Below are 12351 nucleotides of genomic sequence, written 5' to 3'. Positions count from 1 at the left end.
CCATCAGACAGTGACAAAGACAAGAGCCTCCCCCTGCGCCTGCACAAGCACTCAAGCTCATGATGAGATTGTTTTTATCGCTGGGCATCAAATGCAGGGGCTCATGCGTGCTGGGCAGGTGCCCTACCACTAAGCCACACATCATCCACCCTGTCACGACATACCAGAGGCCTAGGGATGTCCTCCTGGATATCTGGCCCAGTTCAGCTAGGGCCCAGAGGTACAGGGATCACTTAGGTCCTCTAGCTTGGGACTGGGAGGTGTAGCTCAGCGGTAGAACACTTGCCCACATTTTTTTTTTTGGACAGGGTTTTTCTATGTACTCCAGGCTGGCCTTGAACTCCTGATGATATTCCTGCCTCCGCCTCCCTAGTGCTAACATTACTGGCATGTGTCTCCACACTGGCTCTGCCCAGCACTTATGAGGCCCTGGGTTCCATTGAGTGTCACTGGCCTTGCAGGGAAGTGGTGAACTGTAGTCTTGTGACTGGAGGGGACAGAGATCCCCTTGTACTCTCCATGTCTAAGTGCAAGGGGTCCCGAGGCACACCACATAATATTTGGGTGATGGAACCAAGTGCCTCTCTGCCCATCCCACATGAGCTTATTTTGACATCTGAGCCAGGAGCCTGGGCTGCAGAGAGACCAGAAGGTCCCTGCGCTAAGGTTATCAGCTCTGCAAATGAGGTCAGCTAGATGCCTCTGCATTTGAAGAACAACAAATACCACCCAGGCCCCAACCCACACCAGCCCAGCAAATGTGAGATCCTGTTTCCCTGCCAGCCTCCTTATGAGGGATGGGGGCCGGGCCTTCTCAACAGGGCAGGGAACAGAACCTGTCTGTCTGGTTGCATTTCCAAGGCCTTGTCTCCCAGAGCAGAGAACACAGACTTCCTTCTGCTTTTAGTTTGTCCCTACCTGCTTGTTCTTTGTGGCCTTTCTTGTGCGCCTCTGGCTTTGGAAAGGCAGATACTGGCAAACTGCCTACTGTGTGCACAAGTCAACGTGTGCACAGAAAGAGGCACAGGGGTCTCAACCTTCCTTGCCAGGAAGCTGCCTGTGGGGTGACTCTGGTGAAGCTTGCCCCTGCAGATACCCAGCTGGTGGTCTTCCTTGTGGCTCTGGGCAGTGGTGGTTTTATTTTTATGTATTCATGCTTGTATGTGTGTATGTATGCATGCATGTGTGTATGTATTTAGTACAGGGTCTACAGGGTCTCACTACACAGATAAGACTTACAGTCATCCTCCTGTTCTCAGCCTCCCAAGCGCTGGGGTTACAGGCGTGTGCCACCACGCCCAGTCTCCAGAGGTGGTTTTTAAAAGGGCACAGGAAAAGGCTGAGGTAGGGACTGCCTGGGGCTTCTCTGGAGTCCTGAGATTGAGGAACCACGGGTGTGGGTAGGGGTGGTTTTAGGGTGTAGGTCTGCCCCAAACTGTCCCTCACCAAGCTCAAAGTTTAGAGGGTGGGAGGGGAGCAAAACCACTTATATGTTTACAGCTCTCGACAGCTTTTAGAGGCCTGAGTGTACAATGGAGACAGGCACATGTGGAGTGAGTTTGGCTGTGGAACTTACTAAGGTGTGCAACTCTGTAATTGTGGCTCGTCCACTCTGGGCCTTGGTTTTCATCCATAACGTGGGAATCATGCCAACAGCGGTGGGAGCCCAGTGAGGCCGAGTGTCAGCTCATCTCCAGCCCTCCTCTTGGCTCAGTCCGGCCACACAGGCCTCTTTCTGGTCTGTTAGATGCTGAGGGGCCTGGTTCTCACGTTCTGGACTTCACTGCTACCCCCACGCCTCACCCCGGCAAGCGTCTATGCGAAACCAGTCTGTTAGAGGAGTTAAAGGACACCGCGGTGAGGCAACCATCTGAATCCTGGAGATGGGAAACCTAGGGGAAGTGACTCGGTTTCTTCCCAAAATAAACTGCAAGGGGGAGGGGGGCCCGACAGATGAAAAAGAACCCTAAGAATCTGGGCATCATGGCACATCCTGTAAACACAGTACTCTGAGAGGCTGAGGCAGGAGATCCCAAATTTGAACCCAGCCTGAACCATTGAGCAAGACTGTCTCAAAAAATAAAAAAAGGCTGGGGCTATAGCTCGGTGCAGAAACCCTGGATTTAATCTCTTGCACAATCAATAAATTGGACAGCTGATACTAAGGAATTACTACTTAACTTATTAAGTATAACAATAAAAGATTTAAACAAATATTTATTCTTTAGCTTTTTTTTTTTTTTTTTGGTGGAACCAGGCCCTTGCGCTTGCCGGGGAAGTGCTTATTCTACTGAGCCATCTCCCCGGGCCCTCTTTGGCTTTTCTGAGACAGGTCCTTATTATGTAGCTCAGGCTGGCCCTGAGCGCACAGCAATCCTCCTGCCTCAGTCTCCTGAATGTTGAGACCACAGGTGTGCACTGCCACCACACCTGACTCAATAATAAACGATTTAAAAGGTTGTTCCTTACTGTGCAGAAATACACTGCAAGGTCTGGGATTGTTTCAGATAACCCAAGGTGGGGGGTGGTGAGAGGCCAGAAGATGTAGAGATTATAAAAGCAAAAATGCTGGCCACATGCTGAGGAGAGTTGAAAGCAGGGGCTCGGTACAGTCATCTCGCTCTCCAGGAGGGTCCAGTTCCAGGACTCTCCTACGATACCAAAGTCTGAGGGTGCTCAAGTTCATTAAATAAAAGGCAGGGTATTTACATATAGCCTATGCAAATCCTCTTGTACGCTTTAAATCATCTCTAGGTTGCTTATAACCCAACACAAGGTCAATGCTATGCAAACAGTTGTCATTTAGAGAAAAGTAATAAAAAACCCCAAAGCTTGTACCTGCCCAATACAGAGGCAACACACCTTCAAGTTCTGATCTGCAACTGGTAGAACTCCAGGGTGGAACTTGCACATATAAAGGGCCAACAGTGTGCTTTTTAAAAACAGTACTGGTGATTGAACCCCAGGCCCTCTGCACTGAGCTACATCCCCACCCCTTTTTTGTTTTGAAACAGGATCCCCTTAAGTTGCCCAGGCTGGGCTCAAACTTGTGATCCTGCCTCAGCCTCCCAGAGTGCTGGGATTACGAGTGTGTGCCACTAGGCCTGGCTTAACTGCACACTTTTATTATGTTTGAAATGTTTCATTAAAAGAAGAAACTGAAAGAAACCCCCCACTGGCTTCCCATTGTGCTTAGAATAAGACCTAAGTGGCTCCCATGGCCTCAGAAGTGCCCCCGTCTGCCCTACTGCTTGGGTCTTGTTCTCCTGCTCACACCTGGGCTCACTCTGTTCAGGCCTCTGTCACCCCACACCCATGACCGGGAGACTCAGTCCTGGGTGGTTCGATGGAGAGCCTGCTGGCCCCCAAAACCACATGGCTGCCTCTGCCATGAGCCGCCTACCCGCAAGCAGCAATCCAGTCACATGACAGCCCCCTCCGCTGACCCTGTTCCTATTTCTTTCTCTGCAGTAATCACTACTGGATCCTGTAGTGTCTTTTTCTAAAATGTATTTGGTACAGGGTGTCACTATGTAGCTCGGACTTAAAAGTGATCCTCCTGCTTTCAGCCTCCCCAGCACTGGGGTTACAGATGTGTGCTGCTTTGCCCGGTCTCCGCATGCCCGGGGGTAGGGCCGGCAAGGCATGTGGTTCCTTTGCTTGCCTAAACAGGTGCTTAGTCCGCTGAGCAATCTCATCAGCCCTTTTGTCTACTTTTTACTCCCTGTCCTCCCCAGAGAACACAAACTCCAGGACAGCAGGCCCTTGCTTTGTCCACTGCTCTAGCGCTGGTATTGCAGATAGAGCTGGCACACCGTAGGGGCTTAGTAAACATGGGCTGAACAAACAAATTAAGTCTGGTCCAGTGCGTCCTTGAGCAAGCTGCTTTTAACACTGCGAGCTTCACTTAGAGATGTGAACGGGGACTCAGGGCTGCTGTGGAGAACACGTAAGGCAGCCTGCACCCAAGGAGCTCAAACTAGTAACTGGCAAGGCTTAGCGTTCGCTCCCACTGTCACCACTGTCACTATTCTGGCTAAGGGAAGGCTTATCTAGACCCTCTACTGAAGCCCAGGGTGTCAGTGCCAGGGAGGCCTCTGGGAGCCACCAATTCCTAGCCCGCTCCTGCCTCTCACCTTCGGGGTGTGCCGTCCTCAAAAGGTGGGATGATGACCACTTTCACGGTGACAGAAGTGCGTAGCAGATCGATCATCTGGTCATGGGTCAGTGTGACCACAGCCACCTTGCAGATCTCCACTAGCCGGCTGCCCTGTCGGAGGCCAGCCTGCCAGGCGAAGCCATAGTCCTCTACCTCGGCCACTGTGCCATCATATTTCACGTGGAAGCCCAGCTGCCCCAGTCCGTTGCGCCGCAGGGTCATGTCCACTGTCTCCCAGCCGTTGGTCATCACCTGTGGGCAGCAGAAGGGATCTAGCTTCAGACACCTTGGTCAGAGTCCCTGACCCCCATTAAGGGGAAGACCTGCTCACTCCTTCCTCCTCCTCTCCTTCCCAAGTGGTGCCAGGTTACAAAGAGGGGCAGTGTCACCTGGTGCCAGCTTAGATTCCTACAGAGGAAATGTGGATAGGCCAGCTGTGGCTTACTGGTGCACAGGGTCTCCAAATGCCCTTGTCTCTCTCCTTCCTCAGGTCTGACAGAAGTGTACTTCTGGGCCATTGTGGTCAGAAGCGTGAGCTGGCACTGGAGAGAGCATGTCCCCTGGGCTAGGGGATGGGCTTACCAGTAGAAACCCTGTGTGGGCTCTTTGCCTCTGCCAGGGACCACGGACATTCTAGGTAGCAGCAGCTGTCCGGGGTCCAAGTGTTGGGATAGCATGGAGCAAAGCCCTAGCCAGTAGTACAAGCAAGAAAACAAAGCTTCGTTGCTTTAAGCCACTAATGTATCCTGTCTGACACACTGACGCCAACTGAAGTGAGTGGGAGAAGCAACAGACTGGCAAGACTGGGGCCTTCGCTAGCTTGGGCACTCATGCCGTGTGATGGTTTATATCTAGACGTCCTCTCCAGGCCTCATGCACTCACAGGCTGGCTTAGGAAGGTGACCTAAGAATTAGGAGATCCTATACCTGACATGATGCTAGGAGGAAGGGGCTCATCAGAAGACCTAGGCCACTTCAGGCGTGACCTGCAAGGGCATCTCTCCCTCCCTGGCTCACTCCTGCCCTGTACTTCCTTGTAGTACGAGCAGCTCTCTTCTGCCTGGGCCCCTTCACTGTGCCAATGACCATGCAAGGACTGAGACTTCTGAAACATGAGCTAAAATAAACCTTTCCTCCTTTACGGTGTGGGCATTGGGTGCTTTGTCCCAGCAACAAGGAAAGTAACCAGTGCGTACAATATTCTCCCACTTGGTGACATCATTCCCAGAAGCATAAACCCCATCTTCTGATTAGATCTTCCCCAGGAGGGAATGGACAAGACTGGAGTCTCGCTCCGATTATTCCCCATTTCCTGTTTCCCTTGTGTGAGATTTTCCCATTCCCCACATTGTGAATGTAAGATATGAGAATTAAGAAGTGCTGATTGGGGGCCCCAGGCCCTCTGCTTGACATTAAGTGGTTCTGCCTCTTGTGGGGATACGAAAGATGAACTTCACCAGCCAGTTATAGCAAAATCTGCCTACCCTCTTCTTAAAACTGCATTAGAAGGAGAACAAGTAATGTTCAAATTTCCCATGAGAAGTCATTCCTTAGCTAGAAATTATGCTACTTAATGTACCTATTACTATAGCGTGCTGGCTTTCACACTCTTAACTACCACTGGAAGAAATAAGTATGTCACCAACTACACATTCACACATTCACACATACATCCACAGACACAAATATTCTGTGCAATCCAAATCGCTCACATTCTTGAGTGCAGATAGCAAAGACTGGATGGCAAAAGACTTACTTGAAAATGTCAGTAAATTTGTTTGGGTCCTGATTTGGATAGTGGGGATTTGGAAGTAGGGGAAACACGTATGGCTAAAAGCCTGCTTCTGCTGGGCCATGGTGGCACATGCCTGTAATGCCAGTACTCGGGAGGATGAGGCAGGAGGACTGCTGTGAGTTCAAAGTCAGCCTAGATTCAAGATGAGATCCTCTCTCCCAAAGGAGCCTGATTCACACAATATCACTTTTCATTATCGACTGTGAAGTATTTTGATGTGTGTGTGTGCGCGCACGCATGCATGTGTGTTGTTAACTGTTCCCAGGGCCTCATGCATGCCAGGTAATTATTCCAGCACTGAGCTACTCCTCTACCTCATGCTTTGTAGTTCAGTGCAAAGGACCCAAGTTCAATCCCCAGTACTGGAAAAAAGGCCCAGGGAGCTGCTTCTCTCTTTCAAATATGAGGACTCAGCAAGAAGGAGCCCGTAGGAACCAGAAAATGGCACCTGCCAGAATCCAGACCAGCTACTGCCTTGACCCTGGGTTAGCCAGCCTCCAAGAGAAATGTTTATTGTTTATATATCCAGTTAAAGTATTCTGTTGGGGCTGGAGAGATGGCTCAGTAGAATAAGCGCTTGCCTGGCAAGTGCAAGGACCTGAGGTCAATCCCTGGTTCTGAAAAAAAAAAAAAAAAGTGTTTTGTTATATCAGACTAAACAGACTAGACTACTCATCCTTTAATAATATGGCTTATGACTGAGTAAATCTTTCATGGCCCATCCATGGGTGACTATTTAACAATAAGGAGTTACTGTTAGCTTCTTATAAGTGTGATGGTAAAATTACTGCAGTTATTTTTTGCTGTCCTGGGGAATAATCCAGGGCCCCACACATGGTAGGTACCTGCTCTACCACTGAATGACATCACCACCTCCCTGTTCTCTTTATTTTTATTTTATTTTTACGTATTTCGTATGGGATCTACAGGGACTCACTACACAGACTGAACTCACAGTGATCCTCCTGTTTTCAGACTCCCAAATGCTGGGATTACAGGCATGCACCACCACTCCTAGTCTCAATCCCCATCTCAGCATGCCCTGGGGACGGGGCTGGCACAGCCTGCCAGGGATCGAACCCTGGTCCTGCGCCTGCCTAAGCAGGTGCTTTAGTCCACTGAGTTATCTGGCTGGCCCATCCCCTGCTACCTTTAAAAAAACTCCAGTAAGTTTTTACTGAATTTTCTTGTCTCAACTTCCCAAGTAGTGAGATTACAGGCATGTAGGACTGTGGCCAGCTAAAATTGTTATTTTTGAGTCTATCTTTTAGAGGTAAATATTGAAAGGTTTGTAGATGATAGGATGTCTAAAATTTGCTTAAAAATCATCAGAGGGAAGGAAAAAACATGATGCCAAGGGCAGGTTAAGTGTCGAGGCTTGTGGTGGCAAGTGGGATTCAAATATGATTGCCTTTAGTTTTGGGTATGTCTGAAATGGTCCATAATTAAAAGGTAAAACTTAACAGGTGTGGTGGTGCATGCCTGTAATCCCAATGCTTGGATCAGCGTGAGTTTGACGTCAGCCTGAACTATAAAGCAAAAACTTGTCTCAAGAACAAAACGAAATGTTAAAACTGGTTGAAGAGAAGGTTGACTGCCTTGTGCCTCAAAAGAGAAAGCTGAGATTGCATTTTTCCTAGTCTATTATTTTTGCTGTGGGAGTCAAAATTTTTTCCTTTGGAGTTTTCTTTTCTAATTTTTTTGTTTTTTCAGAACCGGGGATTGAACTCATGCCCTTGTGCTTGCCAGGGAAGTGCTTATGTTTCTGAGCTTATTCTATCTCCCCGGCCCTTTAATGTATTTGTTACAGGGTCTCACTACACAGCTCTGACTCAGAGTGCTCCTCCTGTTTTCAGCCTCCCCACCATGTCTGGTCTCGGTGGCAGTGTGCCTTGGGGTGGGGCTGGAGCAGAATGTGGTGCATGCTGGGGATTGAATCCCACTACTTGTGCTTGCCTAAGCAGGTGTTTGGTCCACTGAGCTGTCTTGCTAGCCCTAGAAAGTCTTTCCTTTGAAGTGGTCACTCTGTCCAAAGAGCTTGGCTGAAAGAAAGAGCAAACTAAAAAACTAAAACAAAGGGCTTGGCTCTGCCTTATAAAGCAAAGTTCTGTGTGTCCATGCTCAATACCAGGAGGGCCACACCAACCCTCGGAGGCCCGCACTGTTGTCAAGGGGAGAACCCCATCTTGCAGAAATGCCCACCTGGAATGCTGTAACAGCTCAGCACATACTGCAGGAGCATTGCCCACGGCCCACTGCACTGTCCCTTTCTTTCTATGTGGAAAAGACCTTCACTACAAAAGACTTCCAACCCTGACATGAGGGATTGCATTTAGGGCTTTGAACATGGAGACAAGCATTCAAGCACGCTCCTGGACTACATGCTGCTTATATACATAAGTTCTTACAAAGTTTCCCAGACTGGCCTTGCAATCAAGTTTCCCAGACTGGCCTTGCAATCCTTCTGCCTCTGCCTTCTAGGTTCTTGGGATCAGAGGTGAGTGTCTGGGATTCCAGGCACACACCACTGCACCTAGCCCAAACAGACTGTTGATGCACACCTACACTCAGCCACCTCATTAAGGATAACATTTCTTATTTCCCTTGTGGCTAGGTAAGGACATATGATTTAATTTTGACTGGTGGAATATAAAATAACAGACGTAATTTAGCTTTTTTTAAAAATTTTTTTGGTCTGGGGAGATGGCTCAGGGCCTGAGTTCAATCCTCGGTTCTTAAAAAAAAAAAAAAAAAAAAAAAAAAAAGGCAGGGTCTATGTTGCCAGGCTGTTCTCGAACTCCTGAACTCAAATGATTCTCCTGCTTTAGCCTCTTAAGTAGCTGGGGCTATTGGTATGGGCCACTGCATCTGGCATAACTGTTTTTTTTTAATTTTTTTTTTTTTAAGGAAGGTTTATTTAGCTCAGTTAGTGGAGGTTTCAATCCATACTCAGCTGGCTCCAAAGCAGAGTGGCACATGGCAGAGAGCAGCCATTCATGGGGGCAGAAAAACAGCAAAGAGCAAGGGAGAAGCAGCGGCTGAGGTTTTCTGGCATAACTTTGGTTGTTAAAAACAGAATGGCTAGCCCTCCGCACTCATGCATTCTTTCCTAAGCACCAGAATGGGGACATGGAATGACTTGGCATTGTGCAGGTAAGTACTATGGCTTTTTACGCCAACACAAGGGGAAAGAGGAGCTGCAAGTCCAGCAGATGTGAGCCCCTGAACTCCTAAGCTTCCCTGCCAGCCCAAGAGCTAGTTAAGAGAAGTAAGGTCCTATCTCAGCTCCTAGATGGCTAGGTCTCTATTGTATGTTAGCAGCCCTGTCCGTCCTACTAAGTAGCAGCTGCTTTGGATCACTTGGTGGAGGAAGAGGGAGAAGGAGAGAGACAGAGACAGAGAGCGAGACTGAGCAAGAGAAGAGTCCTGAAACTTCTGTCTCCTTTGCTTTTACAGTGAATCTAAGAGCCTGCATGAGGAAGAGACCCATTCCTGGTGTTTACAAGGGTCCAGGAAGGCCACAGGGCTTCGGGAGTTATGCATATAGCTCCATATACCAATTTAAACAAACTTCTGCTGGTTTCAGCAGCCACCCAGCCCAGCCCGAGGCACTGGGTTAAGCCCAGTCCATGTCCATCTTGTAAGTGGCCTCACTTACAAGGTAGGTGCAGCTCCTCGGCTTAGGTCACAGAGGAGGCCACTGAGGGTGATGCTAGTCCCAGCTGGCTTCTTGCCTCTGGCCTCTTCCCTGACTACCTGGTGCTCTGCTGCACCCTTCTGTTTCTCTATTTTATGATGTTAGATGGAGATGTAGACTGTGAGTCATGGCCAAATGGCATACTGTGCCCCATCTAAAGGGTGTGTCTATCACTCCGCTGCAGCTGACCACTGCTCTTACAAACACAGGCCCAGTATAGCTAGATCCCCCAATATTTTAAGGAAAGCCACAGTCATATCAAATCCTCTTACGCTCTGCTAACCAACTAGGTCTGGAGCATAGCCAAGTTGTGGATTGGAGACCTCCTTGTCTAATTTAGGTCCCTATGACACTATCAACAGCTTTCTTTTAACCTCTTGGTACTTTTTTTTTTTTTTTGTTTTTAATCATTTATCTATTTATTTGATACAGGGTCTCACCACACCACCACACTCAGTTTCAGTGGTCTGCTTGGTGGCATGGCATGCGGTGCCAGGGATCGAACCTGGGTCCTTGTGCTTGCCAGGCAGGTGCTTAGACTGCTGGGCTATCTCCCCAGCACACTTCGTGGTTCTTGTAATTGCTTGTTCTCTATCTGCCTGGATGGGAGCCCCATGAAGGCAGCCTGGGCCCACCTTGGTAACCACTGTGTCCCAGCACTGGCTAGCCATGGCCAGCATGTAGTAAACCTTATCCAGTTAACAAAAGGGCATGACTCACACATCAAAAGGATATCTAGGATAGTGGAGTGGTAGAGTCAGCCAGCCATGGTTCTGAATCGTAGTTTTGCCAGTGAAGAGTAGGGGAAGCTCACCTTGGAAGATGTCACAGAGACACATTGCCCCCTCAAAGGAGATGGCTTATGTCATCTCTTCCCAGCCCACTGACTCCTGGCAGGCTTTGAGACTGGGGGCGGAGGTGCCATGGAAATGTGCTCTAAGAGGACTGTGCCAACAGTGGGCATGGGGGTGGGACAGAGTGGCACTGAGAGGATGTGGGTAGAATGTGTAGCCTGGCATAGTGCCTGGCCGAGGCCTTACTCAGGAAATGAAAACTGTAGTCAGGGTGCGGGGAGGTGAAATAAGCCTGGTGTTGAAGGATCCTGGTATTGAAGGAGGCTGGTGTTGAAGGAAGAACCAGGTTCTTCCTTTACTTTGGAGGCTGGGCAAGCTGCTTTATCTCTCTAGGCCTCAGTTTCCTCCGTTGTGATATGGGGATGATGATGTCTACTTCACTGGGAATTTGTGAGGAAGAAGGCAAGGCCACAAAGGGCAGAGCAGGTCTGCCCATGAACAGTCCTGTTCCTGTTATGAGGCTAGCACGTTCTGCAGGCACATAGCATGTGCTGACTAAATGCTGCAGAGAATCCAGGGGTGACACAAGTCAGATGATAGAAGAGCAGGCAGTGTAGGTGGAAGTACACTCTGGGCCACACTGGGGAAGGGGCTTGGCAAAGTGAGATGATGAGAATTCATTGACATTTGACCAAAGGCTTTAACAAAGGGACAGAACAAGCCAAGGAGGGATCAAATGGTATTCCAGTGAGAGGTCCTGAGTCCAGCCCTCTGCCTACCATGCTGGAGGAACAGCAGAGGCCTGTGGGTTGGGGCAGAGTGAGGGGAACAGCAGGTCAGATGAGCCAATAGGGACTTGATCACAAACACCATGTGGGCCAGGGCCAGGGCTCTGCTTTTGCCCAGAGTGAGCTGAGGTTTGCAGCACAGCAGTGGCATTATCAGAGCTCCTGGGCTCCCACCTTTAGAACAGACCATGGGAAGCAAAGGTGGAGGCTCAAAACTGGGGGGAGGCTACTGAAGTAATCTGGAGATCACAGGCAGCTTGCATGGGGCGCAGTCAAGGTGGGAGAGGGGGAGCAGCTGAAGGTTTCCTGTGAAGGCGTGGGGGTGTCAAGGCCTCTGAACCCAGCAAACAGAGGATGCTTGGCCTTGGCCTTATTAACCAGGAAGTCTGAGTGGGTGGGAGTAACAACAGTTTACTCTTGGCCATGTTAAGTTTCAAGGTTGCTTAGCCTAGGGGAGATGCCGAGGAAGTACAGAACAGTCCTGAGTTTGGGCGCAAGCAGGTTTTAGAGTCAGAAAAACCTGGATTCAGATTGTGTTGCTTGCTGCTTATCTGCCATCCAATCTTTATGAGTATCTGTACCTCTCTGTGCTTCGGTTTCCTTGTTTGTCAAGTGGGGACAAGAGCAGGACCTATATTTGGGTGGGAGAATTATCTGAGGTCATGCATGTAGAATGTTTAGCAGAGAATAAAATTTCAATAAACTCACCCAACTAACCCACTATTTATCTGTTTATTAAATATCTACTATGTGCCAGCCCTGTTCTAAGCCTATTAGAACAGCAAGTGAGCAAATTAGTCAATGAAAGCTCCAGTTCCTGGATTTCACCTTCTAACGGAAATCTAAACAGTGGCCATGGTTCTATGAAGCAGTATGATACAGAAAGTGAGCAGGGCTTTACCAACCTCATATGAACTTGATGACAACATACAAAAGGCCTAAATGGGGCTGGGAAGATGGCTCAGCAGACTATGAGCTTCCCTGGCAAGCGCAAGGGCCTGAGTTCAATCCCCAGTTCCACCAAAAAAAAAAAAAAAAAAGAAATTCTTTGGGGCTGGTGAGATGGCTCCGTGGTCTGAAGCACCTACTTAGAACAGGCTTAGCAAAGCACAGGGACC

The 12351-nt window shown here is 49.0% G+C and overlaps 1 protein-coding gene across 3 annotated transcripts in view; it reads right to left on the bottom strand.

Moving 5' to 3' along the window:
• Sipa1l3 (signal induced proliferation associated 1 like 3) overlaps positions 1-12351 on the bottom strand; it is a 116602-nt gene that overhangs the window by 74178 nt on the left and 30073 nt on the right. For all 3 annotated transcript variants that reach the window (XM_004636768.2, XM_023721475.1, XM_023721477.1), the window contains exon 8: positions 4137-4411. In XM_004636768.2, the coding sequence (XP_004636825.1) occupies positions 4137-4411 (275 nt within the window). The remainder of the gene's footprint in view (positions 1-4136; positions 4412-12351) is intronic.

Source organism: Octodon degus, unplaced genomic scaffold (genome assembly GCF_000260255.1).
Source record: "Octodon degus isolate 3935 unplaced genomic scaffold, OctDeg1.0 scaffold00083, whole genome shotgun sequence".
NCBI lineage: Eukaryota > Metazoa > Chordata > Mammalia > Rodentia > Octodontidae > Octodon > Octodon degus.
Note: the sequence above shows the minus strand (reverse complement) of the source record. Positions and strands in the feature narration are given on the sequence as shown.